The sequence below is a fragment of the Halichoerus grypus genome, chromosome 6 (assembly GCF_964656455.1).
Source record: "Halichoerus grypus chromosome 6, mHalGry1.hap1.1, whole genome shotgun sequence".
Classification (NCBI taxonomy): Eukaryota; Metazoa; Chordata; class Mammalia; order Carnivora; family Phocidae; genus Halichoerus; species Halichoerus grypus.
The window spans coordinates 61,004,583-61,022,770 of record NC_135717.1 but is presented as its reverse complement, the minus strand read 5'-3'; the positions used below and the strand labels follow the sequence as shown (position 1 = coordinate 61,022,770).

Here is an 18,188-nt window from a genome sequence, read left to right as displayed (position 1 = left end):
AAAATGCGAGGAAGATTGCATGAGGGAAACAAGCACCGTATTTCAGAATATGATGTAACCTCCATTTCATAGAAGCACTAGACTAAATCAGAATTCCCAACTTTCATTCCAGGGGCAATGAGAACAAAAAAGATGTATTTACCAAACCTTTAAAATATAAAAGAAATGGGGGGAACCCCACTTTCATCATCCCAAGATTCTAAGACTGGGTCCCATGTGCAGATTGTTTCTAAAATTAAAATTCCATCCCCTGAAAAGATGACCATAAGCTATTTTTAAAAAACCAAACATCTACATTTCTTGTTGGCCAGTGGAAAGCAGTATTTCACATGGGTTCCTATTGAGATTTCACAATAAAACTTGATCTTGATAGGCCTATGCCATGTGTCTACTGAAACTCCAAATATTGGGAAAAGAATGAGGAAAGGATGTAGGAAAGCCCCTGCGAGCTTACTCTGCAAGTCGCATTGTACCTCCAGAAATCCTAACATTTGCACGTTATGAATATGGAAACAAAGCAATATGGTTGGTAAGTTAAGTCAACTGACGGGGCAGCTTCTTTTTTTCCCCTCAGTGCAATTAACGGCCGGCAATTTTAAAAGCAAAAAGTACTTGTAAAGTGGTATGCATGTGTAAAGTAAGATAGATCGCTATTTACACAGCAGTAACCAGCCTCATTCTCTTTTTGCATTTAAGCTAAAATCTGCAAAATCAATTTAGGCATTTTCTGTGGAATATTTTGTTAGCACTAACTTTATGATACAGAATCCTAAAATACTTTACAGAAGCAAAAGCCGAACTTAAAGCCTACTTTTCATGTACTCTGCTTTTACTGCTAAGAATTACAAAGTTAACAGCTTTGATATGGGTTATTATAAGATTGAAACTTTTTAAAGTGGTAGCTTAGCAAAAGTTTTAAATCTTAATTGTCAGAACTGAAAGCTGGTTATGGGAGAATGCAAAACATTATAATCTTTCTTCTGTTTTATTAAAAGACAAAGACATTTTAGATGAAATATCCTTTAACGCTTAAGAAATTTTCAAATGGAGTAGCGGAAAAAATCCTTTCGAACAAAATAAATGCATGTTTTCAAGTATGGTAAAACAGTGTTAAGTGAGCCATAAATGCAAGATCTGATTTTTAATAAGCAATTTCAAAAATAAGTCCATCATAAAAAGGTTGAGATGTTAAGTCTTTTAGTTCCATGTTGATCTCACAACTTGATTTTGTGCAAGTCAAGTGACAGGTCCACTAGCATTTGAAGTTTTTAGTCTTTGAAAAATATTTTTTCATTCTTTATATACATACATGATCATCCAAAGTAAAACTCTCATTTGAAACTTCCATCAACTAACTTTTCTTTCTTAGATAACATCATGAAAAACTTGAGAAGCCTAGAAAAATGAGTTAAATTCACCAAAATTGGCAAACATGGGTAACTTTTACTTCAAAGATTGTAGAGTAAATAAACAGATACATCTTTCAGTTGGGCTTTCAAGCAATTATACAACAAAGCACGGACTTCTTAGCAACATCACTATTTAAGACAGCAATGGATTCTCTTTAGTTTTACCTGTTGTAATCCACAGTAGGGTTTCCAAAACTTCTGCACATTGTGCTTTTCATATCAAATTTTTATTAAAGTCTTAGCTATTTTCTAAATGAATATCCTTTTTATTGGATTTTCCCAATTACAAATGAGATTTAATTTTACATCTATAATTAGAAACACTTACAATGGTACTGTACAAATTTAGGTCAAAATAAAAATATATGTATTTTGTGGTTTCATAAAACTTCATTTACTGTATCTTTAAAGAAAGCAGAAATAACAGCAATATATGTAAAAGTAATGATTTAATGACTATAAGCAAGACAAAGCAATAGAATTGTGCTTCTTTTGCAGACTGGGGACAATGAAATGTTTAGCTACAATTTTCCCATACAAACATGAAACGATATTCATATAGAATAAACACCCTCACAAATAACTGATGGGTGATGAACACACACCAAGTTCGACCAAAGCAAAACACAAACTGAAAACGGTTGTGGTTATTCATATTTTAAATTCAACATGTTCACTCTATTTAAAAATTAATATCTGGAGAAGCTAAAAATAAACTGCTTCTATTTCAAGATTTTAGAGAGAGGGCATATGTCATTGTTTATAACTGTAAAAGCAACTCCTTAAATTTGAAGTAACTGCTAAACCACGTTAAAATAATTTTAGATAAAATGCCTTCTTCCAGCAATTTGCTGGTTTACTTAAAAATTTGTTTTAGAATTATAGTGATCAATATGCACTTTAAAAACACATTCATTCCATCAAAAGCAATAGGAAATGAAGACACTGTTTCCAAAGTCTTTAAAGTTTTTCTTTACTGCCACAATTAATTTTCAAAGTAAACATGAATTACTAGAGAAAATCAGTATTATGATTTGCCAATTGCTTCCAATGGAATAGAATTTAGAATTAGAGATCCACATTAAAAATGTTCTATGCTGATAAGGCTCAAACATAGGGTATCTGCAAAGGTCGAACCAGTTGGGAGAATTTTAACAACCATTTCTGAATGCATGAAACACAATATTTTCTTTATAGTATTTATAAATATATCATACAATACTGTTTCCTGTTATGTCATATACCAATATGGCATTGTACAACAAGCATAATGCCATCTGATTCTTACAAAAGCGAATCATTTAAACAAGTCAGTAAAATAAACGGTAGTACCCGCTTTTAGGCATACAGATTGTAAAACTGAAGTTTACTATCCTTTGATCGGTTTTGTGTAGCAACAGAGAAGTAAAAATCAAACAGGAATCAAAATGGCTAAATATGCAATAAGTCGTTATTCACAGTGACATGGCTACATAGAATGCATTATTCTATGCATATTCTTTCTGTTTGTTGAATTTCAAGATAAAAAGCACTTGTTTTCTACAGGTTCACAAAACAGCATAATAACAAGAACAATCAAGGAGAATGTAATGTAGGCGTTAGTTGAGATTAACAAACTATGGCCCAATGTTTATATCCACTGCAGAATTTTTCAAATCTGAACAATGGTTACAGAAACCATTTCACATCTTGCCTAACACACAGAAAAACATCTTGCCTGCTTTCTCAGAAACCAATTCTTTAGAGGAACAATCTTTTCCATTAACGTCCATATGAATATCACATCTAGTCCATCTTTTATAGCCAAATTTAATGTCACTACAAAAGAAAGCAAATTGGACGACAGTCACATGTATTAGCATCTCTAAAGCTGTAATGGCATGAAGATATCTATATAAATCGGGGATTTAAAATTTTTTTTCCTTAAGAGTCTCAGGTATCAACCAGATGAAGTTGCTGACGACCCATTTACTGACGATTTTCGAGGTCTATTGGCAAAGGAAGGTTGGTGGTTACCGCTGGGGCTGCTGCTGGTTCCATTCATAGTGCTGGAGATGTGAGGGAACTGAGGATGAGGAGACTGAACGGGAGTGCTGGGGCTAGGCAGACAGGAAGAGGTGGAGGGAGCACCTCCTGCGGGGCTGTTGGCCTTGTCACTCCCAGAGTCACTTTCCAGTTCTCCAGCATTTGTCAGTCCATCTCTCTGGTGACTCATCTTCATTCTTTTACAAGTAGGTCGAACTCTGTATTTCAAAGGAAGTGGACCATTCTACAAAGTGAAAAGGAAAAAAAAAATCAGTCCTCTTTAAATACAGTTTACCACAATACTCTCAAAGTGTTAGTTAGGCTACTTACCCTTCTCCAGGTATAAATGTAGGCAATATCCATTAGTGTGTAGTAATCCTTTAAAGGTTCCTCTTCATACATGACATCAATCTATTGGAAAATAATATTTCACTTACTAAGTACCATGAAGAACAAAGATAAATCGAGATTTTTTTTTGTCATCTAAATGAAATCCAAAAAAGCTTTAACAAACATTCTCTTCAAACATCTAGACAAGGAAAGACTCCCTCTTGACACTTCAAATGAGGAAAAATATTCCCTGAAATTACTAAGGAATTTGTTTTCATAGCATAAAACAAAATTCATACTAAACATTTTAAGAGTTCCAACTAGTTCTAAATTTAAAAAAATCTGTTGCTTTTTTGGGGTTCAGAATCCAAAAAGAAAGAGTCATTGAATTAAAAAAAAAAATCCACATTAAATGCACAAAAACCATAAAGTAGATACCTGGAAAGTATTAGGTATGTCCATTTTACTTCTGAGAAACTTTCTTAGGTGCATCACAGTCATTGCTGCTGGGCAACGTAAATATCTTTTATCATTCACCTAAGAATACATTTAGAAAAGTTATTTTTTAAAATTCCTAACTTTTGGGTAAGAAAAAAATTTCCATTAGATTGCCTCAATATGATAAAAAGTATGAATACCAAAACTGAGATTGACTAAATTCTCAACTATACTTTGAGTTTACTATTATAAATACGAAATAAGGCGATTGCTAATATAATAAGAAAACTTTAAATACATCAAAGCATTAAACATTAATTATTTAAAGCATTTTGTAAGAATAATAATCATATATAAAGTAAATTCTATCTACTTACTATCGCATATAAATCACTCTTAAACATCAAATATGATCATTTTCTCCCATTTGACAGCATCATCTGGCCTTAGAATATTCTAAAGGGCAAAATACACCTTCATAAAATCTAGAATCCAAACAATGTTTCTTCTGTATGTTTTTGCGACATGGAACATACCTCCTCCTTAGGTTTCTCCTTGTCTTTGTTTACTTTCCGATCCAATCTAAGAAACATAACTTTATTAGTGGAACAATGCATCTATGAACAGATTAGCATAAAACACATTTCCAACAGAATTTACCTGTTCTGGTCAAAGAATTCAATGGATAAGCTTATTATCTCATCATCAGTTATAATTCTCTTATCTTCATCTGCAACTTCTCCTCTATCTTCATTAGAGCCATTGGCAGCTATAAAGACATTTTGGAATTCGATTTTAAAATTAAATATTTAATTTAAATATTACAGATGTAGGAAAATGGAAATGGTACTTTAAGTTAAATTCAATTTTAATATATTATTGAATAATAAATTCTCCCTCCAAATAAAATGTCTTTTCCCTCTCTAAAGAGTTTACCATCAGCTGAAGGATGAGCTGCATAAAAATCCCTTCTTCTCTTCATTTCATCTAAAGGGGGGGGGAAAAAAAGACTTAAACATTTGTTATAGCAGGTAAAGCTGATGAAATACTTTGTAAAAATTCATTTGTAAGCAAGTTACTCACTTTTGAAAAGCCCTGGAACTAATTTGTATACAATATCTTGGAGAGTTTTATCTGACCTGAAAAAGAATTAGAAAAGTAAATCATTAATTATAATGGCAAAATTTTAAATGCTCATAAATTATTATAGATTCTTTGTTTTTTTGTAGTATTTTACTTGATTGTGAGAGTCTACATCAGTAAGATAACAATTATGAGAATAAAAATTCTTTAGCAGTATCTTTTAAATCAGTGGAAAAATACTTTTAGATTCATTAAAAAATTCTTCACATTTCACTGAATCAAGAGAAGTATGCCTTTTAAGTTACTAAATTAGCTAATATGAAAGAGAATAGAGAGAAGAAAATGGAAGCACTTTAAAACACACTCATTCCTACCTGTCATAAACTCAGTAAAGCAATGCAGAAATGGAGAACTAATTCAAGTTTTAAAAAAAAAGTTTTTTAAAAACCTTTAAAATCCACTTAAATAATACCGAACTTTGCTTAAAATTAGTCATCATTAAAATGTCGAGAAATGAAGAGCAACCTTCACAAAACACACACATTAGGTGGAGATTCAACGGTAAATTTTGTGTGAAGAAATAAAACAGGGTAACCTTCACTAAATTATGCAATTCCAATAACGATTAGAGACAATAATTTTAAACCTTTTCTTACCTTATATTCAGTAGTGGTCTGGTTTTGTGAACTTGGACATCACAGATAGGACAATATTTGCTGGTCTCCAAGTAACGCACAATACATGTTTTACAGACTAGAAGTAGAAAAACAAAGTTTTTAAATTTAGAAATTAGATGCTAAGCAGTGAAATTAGGGTCAAAAATGGAGAACTAGTGGTAGCAAAATGCTAAATGTCAAAAGGTATTTCCAATGAACTCAATTAACATTCTTAGAACACTTATACATTCCATAGTTACACCTTTAAACTATGCATTAACAAATGCAAGAGTAGAAAATGACTCCATCACTTTGTACAAACATTCTCAAGGATTGCTGGAATTGTTAGTTTTCAAACGTCAGAAAGAAATGTGAAATATACATGACACACACAAAAGGTCTAAAACTTTGTACTTACAGGAATGTAGACATTCTATTATGGTTGTGGCATCAATGAAGTACCCTCCACAAAGCACACACATTAGGTGGGGATTTAGCTCAGTGATCTTGATTCTAGTTGTTCGATGCATTTCTGCTTGATAAAGTATCCTGCAAGACACAGAAATATTGGCCATAATCCACAGAAACAGAAACGAGATTATCTCCCAACTTCTAGTAACCGAACGCTCTGAAATGCTGAGTTCATAAAACTCGTTTTAACACTGTACAGCTGGACTGTCCCAACGTTTTCTACAGAAGGAATTTACTAATCAGACCTGAATCAATTATAGTGAAATGATGAAAAAGGATTCAACTAAAGTAACTTCTGGTCCCTCAGATCATTCCAGGAGGGAGAAGAAAAGGTCTGGGGTGGGGGCTGGGAGCTGAGAATATTCGGGTCTCTTTCTTCCATTCCTCCTCTAGCCTAGCAGCCCCCCGGCTGCTGCACACGCCACGCAGTCCCAGCAGATATTTACCAACCGCCAGAGCTTGTTCCAGATCTCCTAATTTATTGTAAAACTTCCTTATGGATCTTCAATCGAAAATCCGGGAGCATGCCCTGGCTTCCCAGGGGTTCTTGTTGTTTTAGGCGGTTCCAGCAACCAGAACCTGGCACGTTTTCACGCGATACAAAGGGAAAACAAATTCTGCCCTATCTGCATCCCTGGCATTTCCGGAGCTGGGTGCTGGGGCCGCAGGAGCACCTCCAGTCGGCCTCGAGCTGGGGCCTGAGCGCGCGGACGCCCGGGGGCCGGGATGCGAGGGGCGGATCCGGCGGCGCCCGGGGCTCCGTCTCGCTCCGGATTCGGAACTCGCCTCTGTCGGGGTTTCCATAGCAACTTACACTTACACTTGGCATCCGGCCACCGCTGCAACTCCGCGCGAAGCCGGGCCGAGCCCGGAGCTCCGGCGGGCGTGCGGGGCGGCGGGGCGGAGGCGGCAGCGGGCGCGGGGGAGGGGCCGGCGCGGCGCGGGGGCGGGGCTGGCGCGGGGGCGGGGTGGGGTGCGGGCGGCGCTGCGCGGCTCGGGGGTGGGGCAGCCCCACGAGGCCCGCGGCACTGGGGAGCAGGATCCCGGCCCGCGGCAACCGGGCGGGCAGCCTGGGGGGCCCGGAGCGTGCGAGTGGTAAAGGAGAATGCAAACCGCACTCGGCCATTTCGGACACTCTTGGGGGCCTCTTTCCAAGTCGACTCGGTGCGAAGAGCTTCTTTCAGATCTTGACTGGTCTCTCCTGTTAGCAATCACTAGGTCAAAAATTTCACGAAGGGACCTTTTGAGAATTGCCAACTGTGCACTTAGCCCGAAACCGTCAAGGCTCAGATTGCAGAGATGTTTATTGAACTGAACCTCTTTAAAGCTTTCTTCTCTAGTATGAAGTTCTCTTGCAGATTAGATGAGCGATACAAAGTTTTACTAAGGCTAAAAAGTGAAATCTGTTTTACAAGAAGACAAGGAGGGGGCAAAGCCTTGTGTTTTATTTGAACTATGCTGGAGGCAAGACAAACTACTTTAATCGGTACGGTAGTGACAATATGTAAAGAACCATGTGACCAGTCCATTCCCAACGCTAAATCAACACCTTGTCAACCCAGAGCAACATAGGAGAGAAAAACAAATGTCATTTTCTCAACCTAACCTCCATACAAATCCCCACACGATGGAATAATATTCCCAATAGATACCATATATTATAGAAAAGTCACGGTGGGGAACTGTCAGCAACAATACACCAGCGGACAATCAGGGAAGTCAATTATTTCGTGTAGTACTCTTGAAAAATATATTTCTTACCCCCACTTCAATCATTTCAGACCTAAAATAGGACCAAGCTTCCAGACCTGTCTGAAGTACATTCTCAAAACCGCTTTCAATAGAAATCTAGGAACCTTTGAAACTTGGAAGATGCAACTGAGGTTTTAATTCTTAGGGAATTTTAATGAAGGAAATACCAATCAACATACCTCAATGGCTGAAACTAACAGCTTCAGAGTAATAAAAAACGGTAAAAACAAAACAAAGTCTCTTTTATGAAAGTGATCATAGTGGCAACTGGCAACTTCAACCAGAAAACTTCATGTGTGATTCCTCAGTTATCTTTGGATTACTTGTTTACAAAACTATTGTCAACATATTGTTAAAATAAATCTAAGTGGAGTTGCAGAGGAGTTGTGGGTGGAGCACTGTCCCTAAAGAGTAGCAATATTTAAATCCATGTGGTTGACTAAAGACAAACTTTAATTTTTAAAGAAAACTCTCCATGTGAAACCACAGGACCTTTCCTAGAAAGGTAGCAAGGTGATACTTATGTCTCCTTGTGAAAGCATACCACACTAATGCCACCGAACATCAAGTTTAGGAAGGGACTTCAATAAAAATAGCTGTCTTTTTCTCCACTGCACAGAAAACACCAAACACAAATACTAATACACAGGACAGTCAAACCTCAGTGGAGAGTAATCTACTGGTTAGCTCTTAACATTTAAGTCACAGGTACTTGACTAAAACCTTTCCAAATTCATCTTAAGTCTTAATTCACACAACTCTTCTCAGTTCTGAAGAATTTGGCCACAGTCCTATTACCATCTATAATGCTAGTAAATATCACTTTGTTACTTACATAAAAATAAGTTCTTTATCTTTTTATACAACTTGAAAGTCCTGGCAACCTAAGGATGACTTCCAAAACGTTTGACATGCTTGACAGATTTAAGAAACAATCTCTTGCACCTTAGAAATGAAAGCCTTTCAGGTTCCAACACAGAAAACTGCCAGGCAGGCAAGTAAAAATGCACCAAACGTACCACAGTAAAAATAGTCAATAGTTAAAACTTGCCATTATAACATACTCGGTAAGGGCTGTCAGTTTAGTTGGGAGGCCTAACACCAGTAATGTCAAAATGAAGCAAAACAGAAGCAAGTTCTCATGTTAACAATCAGCTTGACTATTGCAATCTAAGAAATGCAAATGAACTCCATAACCCCAGTTGGGGTTCACAGCCCAGTAGAAGTATGGGTAAAGTTTGGGTTAACTTGACTCCTAGGGAGAATTTTGCCTAGTTGGGCACTTAATGCACATCCCAGAACTTGGTGGTATAGTATTAATGAATTTATCAAGTACAATTAAATGCTCATTTTTTTTTTTTTTACAAAAGCATATGTGTGTACACACATGCATACGTAGTGACTTTTATATGGCTTTAAAGATACTGTTACTAGGCATATAATTTGCACAGGTAGGTTATTTCAAACACCTTTGCACTCTGGGGCAAATGTATGGGAATGAACTCAAATATTAAAAAGTTTGTAAATTTGTTCATAAAATCAATCTCTAAGGGATAATGATTGGTCTACTTAAAATAAAATTCAAATATTAACATAGTCACGTAAGTTAGTATATACTGTCAACAATTTGCATTCTTAACTTTCAAGTCTTTATTATAGCTTACAATGTGTTTTCAGAACTTGAGGGTTAAGGTTCCTATAAAATATATGTTGAATACTCGTAACATTCTAGGTACCACCAACCTACCCTTGGATTTGGATAAACATGCCCAGAATTTTGCCTACTTTAAGAGAAGGGGTTAAAATACATACTTCTCTTTCAAATATTGGACCGTGACCACTAAGCCCACTAAATCCTTTTATTGCAATTGGGAATGATCAAAGTCTCTCTACTTGTTTACTTCCAATCATTAACTGTAAATTTCTGGGGAAAAGATCATGCTGTATCGCTGTCAAACCCAAAAGACTATGTAAACATATGTAGTCAACTTTTTGGTGCTCCTTTTCCAAAGCATCTCTTTACCACATGACCTATGCTAACATTTAGCAAAACCTATAAAACGTAGTGGACTCAAGTCATGGTTCTAAGTGCATCCCATAGTAGAGGCTGAGAGAAAAACTGCAGTCACCGAGGAGGAAAAACAGAAAAAGAGAAAAAGAATGGGGGGGGGATGGAAACCTCTTGCAAGACTAACGTCCAGTCACCATCATCACTCCAAAAAAAGCTCCAAATTTGAAATGCCCACTTCCCAGTGCGCACGTCCCAAGTACTGTTTAGAGAACTTATCTAAGACTCCCAACAAATAACACCTTGAAAACTTTACCATTTTAAACACAAATGCAGGAGACCTTGGAAACAACTGGGAACCGCCATCTTACAAGCCATCCAATTTCACACAAGTGTCCCTCCAACTTAAGTTAATAACATTTTTGTTTGAGCTCTTTCCAGTTTAACATCCACCTTGGCGGGATCGCTGCCCCCCACGTAACCCGTCCCTATAAAATGAGGGCATTCTCTGGATGTTTAAACCCCTCAAAAGCCCTTTCTTCGGGAGAAGAGGGAAGCCACTTGACCCGAGCAGCTCCCGATTTCAGGAACCCGTCCCCGTTTCATCAAAATCTACCTCTCAACAAAGGGCGCCGTGGCGGGGAGAGCCGCAGAGACTGGAAATAGAAGTGTTCTTCTCGGGGGCCATGTGCGTCGCGAGGGTGTAGAGGGGCGCTCGGGGGAGAAAGGAACTAAAACGTGGGGCCGTGCGCGGCGCGTCCGGGGCTGGAGCGGGCGGCGGCTGGAGCGGCGCCGAGCCCGGCTGGCGGCGGCGGCGGCGGCGGCGCGGCGCGGGCTGCGGGTCGGTCCCGGCGCCGCGGGAGTCGGCGGGCGGCGGCGGGCGCGCGCTCGCGGGCGCGGACGGCGCGCGGGGCCGGGCGGCGCGCGGGACCGGCGGGCGGCGGCGGGCGGCGGCGCGGGGCTCGGCGCCCACGCTGTCAGCGCCCTCCCGGCCGGCGCGGGAGAGGCGCGGGGGGGGCCGCTCCCCATCCACCCGCGGCCGGCCCGAGCCCCGCGCGGCCCCCGCCGCCCCCCGGTCCAGTCCCGGAGGCGCCTCGCCTTCTACGTACCCGGAAAAAGCAGCCGGCGAGAGGCGATCGAAGCGGGCGGAAAAGACAATGAAAGTTAAAAGTCGTTCAGCAGAAAATGAATGTGAGCCAAGCGGCCATCTTGAAGCGAGCTGCAGACGCCGCTGTCAATGGGCAACGAGCGCAGCCGAGAGGAGCCGCGGCCGCCGCGCTCGGCTCATGCTGCCTCCCGAGCCCGGCCTCCTCCTCCTCCTCCGCCTCGGCCTCCTCCTCCTCCGCGGCCTCCTCCTCCTCCTCCTCCTCCTCCTCGGCCTCCAATGCCTCCTCCTCCTGGGCCTCCTCCTCCTCCTCCTCCTCCTCCTCGGCCGCCGCCGCCTCCTCCCGCTCCGCACTCGGGGGAGGGAGCGCGCGGAGGGGGCGCGATCAGTATTATTCTGCGGGGCTGGGAGGTGTTTCTAATCCGGATCGGGGCTCCCTCGCCAACATCCCCATTGTCTCGCCCCGATCTCTGCCTTTAATACTACGATTATTATTTCATAGTTGCTGTGGGGGGAGGAGGGCGAGTGGGGGGCGCCGTGTGTGTGCGTGCGGAGAGGCGGGGGGAGGGGAGGAAGGATGAGGAGGGGGGAGGGGAGGGTGGAAAAAAAAAATGCACCGCTGAAGGCAGAGTGGAAACTGACACCGGCTCCAAAATGGCTCAGAGTCCGCCCGCCCTCTCCCCCCGCCGCCCCCCCACCGGGTCACGTGCTCCCCTCATTCCTTAAGGGCGGCCTGGGAATTAGTGTCGGTGTAGTCGGGCCCGCGGCCGCCCCCTCCCCTCCGAGCAGCGCGACCCGGCCCCCCTCCCCCTCGCTCTGCACGGCGGCGGCGGCGGCGCTGGCGCGGCTGCGGAGACATTTCTCCACAGCGCCACACGCGCCACCCTGCTCTCGGAGCGGGCATCGCTTCGGCCCCGCACACAGCTCAGCCCACCCCACCCCCCGTTATTTCTTTCTTTCCGCCGCCCGCCTCCGCCCGCGGCGCACACGTCCACTGGCTCCCGCCGAGGAGAGCGCCCGGCCACCGCCCCCGCCTCGGCCCCGCCAGCCCAACGGGCTGAGGCCCAGACTCCGGCGCTGCGGCGCGGAACCTGCGCCCGAGTTGGGCTCGCGGAAACAACAGCGCCCGCCCCTGTCTTCCCGCGGCCGCGCCGGCCCCCTTCCCCGCCCGCCAGCGGCCGAGGCGGGGCGCGCGCGGGCAGTGGCTCGCTCCGGGCAGGGGCTCCGCGCGGGGGCTGGCCGGGCCGGGCCTCGGGAGTCCCGCAGGCGAGGGTCCGGCTGCGGGCGAGCCCCCCCCCCGCCCCCGGCGCAGGTAACGGGACCGGCCGGCTCCCGACGCGGGGCAACCACGTCCGCTCCCCAAGTCCCGAAGCTGGGGTCTTCAACAAACCCCGGAGATCGCATCTTTTCTCACTGTGTTTAACTTTAATCCAAAGAAAAGGCGATCGTTAAATGTTAACGTTAATCGTATGTATGTCTTCAAAGTAATAATTAACACACAAACTCAGATCCAAACAAACTCTCACCACTCTTTTTGTGGGAACAACTTATTTATTCAGAGTGTAATACTGTCTACTTCCTTTTGTAAGACTTGAGAAAGATCAAAATGGGATCAATGTACAGTTTATACTAAAGATGTCTGAAATACTTAGGCAGAATTTCCCTCAACTCTTTTACAAGTGTAAAAAAATAAAGTGTCAAAATTGATGAGCGGCATAAATCCAAAAGGAAAAAAAAAAATTCTACTTAAGAGGAGGACATCCAGCTCGCACAAACGGTGGTTCGGCCGACGACAAGGCGTTCCTGGTCTTCCTCTAGACCCGGGCGGATCGTTAACTTCCCCAAGTTACAACTGAGTTGCTCTTTCCAGACTTTTCGAAGCATCTTTAAGTTTCCCCACTAAGTCCTAAAAGACGTTTATAATACCACGTTTTTAGGATAAAACACAAGACAGAAGTATCCAAGTTTGAGAAAGATGCAAGAAAAAAGTCGGGGCACTTTCTAAACGAGTTTAAAATTCACGAGGATTTTAACCTTTGACAAACCACTACCGATCAAAAGAAGGTTTTCCTCTAAAATATCTCATCTTCAAGTGGGCTACTTTCCCTCACATTGGAAATATAATTTCCAATCGAATCCTCGTAACAGGCAAGGTATCTCAAAACTAAATTTCTCAAGTTACCTAAAAAAACTATACTGTATTCATACTTTCTGAAAGTTTGAAGTTTGGTTAATGGTTACATTAAAACAATTCCACAGGAGATGCCTTTTGAAAAATTCAAAATTCATCAAAATTTCAAGTAATGCTCTTCATTTTTTTAAGTGGTAAGAAATAAATTCGTTATCATGTCCATTAACCAACGTAGTTTTGAATTTTTCCAGTCTTATATTGGCAATATAAAGAGTTTTACAATTTTATGTATACTTCCTCCTTTATAAAAAGTCATTTAAAAATTATTGAAAATCCTGTCTGAAAGTTTAATTCAATTTCTGAAAGCAAAGAAGACATTTTCAAAGACATGTTCTTAATTTTGCTTTGTCCTATTGGCGCAAACTAATCACAAATAGAAGGAATACTACAATACTACAATACTCAATACTACAATTCAGAAATTTATCTTAATCAGAGGGAAAAGCAAATATAAAACCAATTCTTTATGAGTAACATCTTAATTTCAAAAGTGAAGCCTACTTTAAAATATTGCTTTTGAAGCCATTTCCTATTAAATTCTTAACCAACCTTCATTATCTGCTGACAGATGGTTAGATAATTTTTCTTTTGAACTTTCTGTAAGCATAATTCTCAATTAAACATCTATAAACAGAGAAGTATATTCACAGATCCTAATACTGTACCTGTAATTGTTCCATGCTGCAACTAAAACTAATCTCTGGGTGGGATCGGGAATCAGTGTTCTAGGGAAGAAAAAAAATGCTCTTTATGTAAATCAAGGACATTTAAATTTTCATTTCACATTTAAATTTTAGATAAGGCTTATATGTAAATACCTCTACATTTAAGGTCACCAAATATGCAGGTCTGTACATCTTATGAAGTTGATTGGTCTAAAACAACACAATACATAATTTCAGTCTTTAACTCTATTTTTTTTAAAGTTCCCTAAATCCCCCTAGAGAACAGTTTATTAAACTTTACCTTTATCTGATATTCCAAACGCCAAGAAACATCAGTTATATGAGGGAGAGATCTGCCTATACTAAAAAATACAATGATAATTTTGTACATAATATCTACATAAAAACTTTCAGTATTTATTTTTACCAAGAATGGTGTCTACTTCCCCCCCCACACACATACACATTTTCAATTTACTCTGAATTTAAAACATTGTTAAACTTTATTTTCAAGTTCTGAAGAGTAAAAGAGCATTTTAAAAATTATCTCAATAAACTTTATCTTTAAAAACATTAGCTTAACTTCAATTGTTTCACTTGCCCTTTGGCCCCTTTTCTTTTGGTCAAGATCCCTGTCTTTTTTCCTTGTTTTGTTTCACACCAGCACTCTCCATTCATACCTGCAAGTGAAAAGTGGCTCAGCTTGACACCTTATACAGTACCTACCTTCCCAGTAGGCTTTCTAGGGAATTCTTATTATTCTGGAGGGAGGAAAGAAAGAAAGAAAACACATCTTTGCAAAGAGAAGAAAAATAGTAATTGTTAATTTAAAAAACTTTAAGTAAGTAACCTGATATTCCGTGCAAAACAGTTCTATTCGCTCTCTATCAAATTTACAGTCTTCTAGATAAGTGCTAAAGGGGGGAAAAAGCCAAAGTTTAGTGTCCATTTTAAAAAACTGAAATTGGAATCTTAAAGGTACTATTTGAAAACAAATGGATATTTAAATAAATCCTGTACCTTAGAGTTGATTTGTCAGCTCTTTGCTTTCCTGCCTCCAGTATGTAAGTTGCAGCTGCTGTGTGACAATGTTTTAAAACCACAGGATCGATATGTTTCAAGTCTGGGTGATCTAAAATAAATTAATTGCTAGTGATGCCTGTGATAATAAATTCTTTATAGTCATGTTTCTAAAATGGATATTTTCATTTGGGCAAAAATCCCCTTTAACAAGAACACAAAAAGAATTCAACTATAAGGACTGGTAATTATAAGTAAATGAGATGAGCAACAAGGTCAATGGAAAACAAAAAAGAACACACATCAATAATTCTGCTGTTACCAGTCTCAATTACCTTCTTTTATTTTGCCTTAATTTCTTACTGTTTTTAAAAAAACACTGTAGCCCCAAAGAAAAAAAATAACTACACAGTGGTCATTACAATGCTGGTTGCAGTATATTCAGAGGAAAATAAGATAAATATTTTACATGGTGTAAATTTAAGAATGAATAAACTTTCCCTCTAAAGAATGGTTACTTTTAGGATAACTGGCTCCAAGGACATTAACGTATCAGAGGCGGGGAACGAGTTCAGAATATAAAACACAATTTTCAAAATATTTTCAGATTTTGACAGCTATCCTTTTTTTGAGATTAACCCAGGTGGTGGTTACTATTTTCGTTTAAAGAACTTCCACTTTCATACTTTTTGTACAAGTGTTTAGATCATGAAACTACAGAAAAAAACAAAATTTGAATTGTTGGGATATTTATATTTAAGAAAATGATCTAAAAGTGATCTGTCTTAAAATATGCCTTCAATCCATACTGACACGGCACTCGGCAATCACTGACCGGACCACTTAAAAGAGACTCCTCTCCTGGTAACTGGTGCGGAACAAAACATTCTGCACCATATTTTAAGGTTCCAGGCGTGGAACCTGTGCAAAACATACTTAACTAGTGTGTTGGAGTGATCATAGGAACTTGAGGTATTCTCTAAGTTGGAAAATGTCAAGACTACGTGACCTAGTAATTACTTTGGAAACAGACTCTTTAAAACCTTTGCCAGCCTAGCACTGAACGCTTGAATTGCAGGGAGCTACCCTGATGAAGTCCAAGTGTCAACCAGCCTTTGCCTCAGACCAGGCTGAACACCTTACATGTTTAGGCCACAAACAAGACTTGAACACGGGCTTTACAAAGGAACAAAGAGACTGGGAGGAGAAATCAGACCAGAAACGTGTAGCAGGCTATGTGCAGGTGCCAACTGGGAACAGAACAATGGTCAGGGTCCGCTCCGGGTTAACATCCCCACACTCCGTCCGGAGCGAAGGGCAAAGCCGGGAGACTTCCTCTTCCCGGGGTTTTCCCCTCTCGCTCGGTCTCGCTCCTCTTCTCCGAGCGCCCCTCCACCCAGGCCGATCTAGCTCAGAGCCGAGCGGCTTACCTAACACGGCCTCGTCCGCCTGGGCGTCCAGCAGGCTCTGGAAAGCCGCCCGGAGGAGAAGCGTGAAGGCGTTGGAGTCGAAGGAGCCAGGATCTGCCAGCATCTGGAAGCCTTTCTGCACATACTCCGAGAGCTCCATTGTGAGCGCGCCGTGACCTTCGACACGCGCACCACGTGACACGCGCCGCGCGCTCAGCTGATGCGGCCGCGCGCGCACGCGGCTCGGGGCGGCGGCGCGGGCTGCGGGCCTCCCAGCCCGGGGCCTCCCCGCCTGCCTCCTGGCTCGCGCCTCGGCCCGCGCGCCCAGCCGCCCACCGTCCGTCACCCGCCACCCCTGTAGTCCCTGGCGCCGCGGCTTCCGTCCAGCCCTTCCTTCTGCGCCAGCCGCGAGAGCTGCGGCGCCTCGGCGAGAGGGGCGGCCCGGGCGCTTTGTGGACGCGCTCGGTGCTTTCTCTTCCACTCGCTCCTCATCTAGGTCTGTCACCAGCTCCTGCGGGGCTCTGCGGGAGCATTCCTTGAAAGACCCCCTTGGCGGGGTGGGGGGCGTGGGGGGGCGTTGGCGGAAGGTGTCGGGATCCCGGCCCGAGGGATCCCGAAAACTTCGTCTTCCTTGTTCCTCAGCGCGAAAGCCTGCGGGAAGCTCCCATTTGAGGCAACTGGTTGTGTTGTGTTTTGTTTTGTTTTTGGTTTGGTTTTTTGTTTTGTTTTGTTTTACTCAACCCCTTAACCTCCCAGCATTACCCTTTTGTGAGTGAGACTGTGGGCAACTAATGATAGAATTCTTGTTTATTTTTCCTTTTTCATTGTCATTTCTGGGATATGGCAGTTGATGCCTTCCTGCATGGATATATATGTGTGTACACATATATGCATACATATAGTGCGCGTGTGTTCTTACTGTACCTAAACAATTGAGGGATTAATAAATTATCCACAAACATATTTGACAGAATTATTAAAATCTTATGTGCCGCTGCAAATAAATATCATCCAAAAGCAAACTGACACAAATTTTGTGCTACTGTACTCATTACATCTCTATGGTTTTAATTAAAAAATCTTCCATATATTTATATCAGGCAGTTAGGAATGGCAAGTTAGGAATGGCAAGGTCTTTACTAGAAGTGATTACTGTCGGATATCCATAACTTTAAAGACTCAAATACTGTATAAAGTTTTTAACTTCCCCTTTATATTTCTACAAAGTTGGAGAACAAGAGTGATTCTTTGGGGGAAAAAAAACGAGAAGCAAAGTAGATTATGCATTTTTGATCAAAAGAATTTAAAAAGAAAAGTTAAAAAGCAAGTTCTTTACGGTGGAGGGGAGGGATAAAGAACAAGAAAGGTGTTTAGTCTTCAGGTGCGATTATTTGAAACAGACTCCAACGTGAAACATTTCTGTGGGAATAATTTAGGTGCTTATTTGGGGAAAAAATGTATCTAATGAATACAGTCAACATTTAACCTTGCAGCATTATATAGAGAGCACCTGGTTTCACAACAGGATACAAATGGAATAATTTAGCATCAGTAACAGATTGAGTAACTACTGAATTTTCCTTTCAAGGCTTTGAAAGGCATGTGAACTAACTCTTCACTTTGGTG

The 18,188-nt window shown here is 41.3% G+C and overlaps 2 protein-coding genes across 5 annotated transcripts; both read right to left on the bottom strand.

The window, feature by feature from the left end:
* Nucleotides 1-1,423: 1,423 nt before the first annotated feature.
* On the bottom strand, nucleotides 1,424-11,538 carry BMI1 (BMI1 proto-oncogene, polycomb ring finger). 4 transcript variants are annotated; one of them, XM_036092633.2, is made up of 10 exons: nucleotides 11,282-11,538; nucleotides 6,360-6,490; nucleotides 5,942-6,038; nucleotides 5,286-5,341; nucleotides 5,139-5,189; nucleotides 4,863-4,971; nucleotides 4,739-4,784; nucleotides 4,203-4,301; nucleotides 3,765-3,845; nucleotides 1,424-3,678 (listed from the first exon to the last, which is right to left on the bottom strand). In XM_036092633.2, exons 2-10 carry the CDS (start codon nucleotides 6,469-6,471, stop codon nucleotides 3,349-3,351), a joined length of 981 nt encoding a protein of 326 aa, XP_035948526.1. In that variant the 5' UTR covers nucleotides 6,472-6,490; nucleotides 11,282-11,538; the 3' UTR covers nucleotides 1,424-3,348. The 4 variants fall into 4 exon arrangements, with proteins under 4 accessions (XP_035948526.1, XP_035948527.1, XP_035948530.1 ...); XM_036092634.2 differs by lacking the exon at nucleotides 11,282-11,538 and adding an exon at nucleotides 10,789-10,954; XM_036092637.2 differs by lacking the exon at nucleotides 11,282-11,538 and adding an exon at nucleotides 7,227-7,307.
* A 1,270-nt stretch (nucleotides 11,539-12,808) lies between these two features.
* Nucleotides 12,809-16,776, bottom strand: COMMD3 (COMM domain containing 3). Its single transcript, XM_036092640.2, has 8 exons — nucleotides 16,584-16,776; nucleotides 15,154-15,265; nucleotides 14,984-15,047; nucleotides 14,860-14,894; nucleotides 14,435-14,495; nucleotides 14,287-14,343; nucleotides 14,134-14,193; nucleotides 12,809-13,183 (listed from the first exon to the last, which is right to left on the bottom strand). The coding sequence occupies exons 1-8, from the start codon at nucleotides 16,720-16,722 to the stop codon at nucleotides 13,124-13,126; spliced, it is 588 nt and encodes a 195-aa protein (XP_035948533.1). The 5' UTR covers nucleotides 16,723-16,776; the 3' UTR covers nucleotides 12,809-13,123.
* Between the last annotated feature and the right edge of the window lie 1,412 nt (nucleotides 16,777-18,188).

Bases quoted from the DNA above. Each gene is read 5' to 3' on its own strand.
- COMMD3 (XM_036092640.2), bottom strand. From the start codon at position 16,722: ATGGAGCTCTCGGAGTATGTGCAGAAAGGCTTCCAGATGCTGGCAGAT. The intron at 15,048-15,153 runs GTACAGGATTTA...TCCCCCCTTTAG, and splicing joins GCTGACAAATCAACTCTAAG to CACTTATCTAGAAGACTGTA. The intron at 14,344-14,434 runs GTAAAGTTTAAT...GTGTTGTTTTAG, and splicing joins GTTTGGAATATCAGATAAAG to ACCAATCAACTTCATAAGAT.
- BMI1 (XM_036092633.2), bottom strand. From the start codon at position 6,471: ATGCATCGAACAACTAGAATCAAGATCACTGAGCTAAATCCCCACCTA. The intron at 5,342-5,941 runs GTAAGAAAAGGT...ATTCTTTTTCAG, and splicing joins AGACCACTACTGAATATAAG to GTCAGATAAAACTCTCCAAG. The intron at 4,972-5,138 runs GTAAACTCTTTA...ATGTCTTTATAG, and splicing joins AGCTCATCCTTCAGCTGATG to CTGCCAATGGCTCTAATGAA.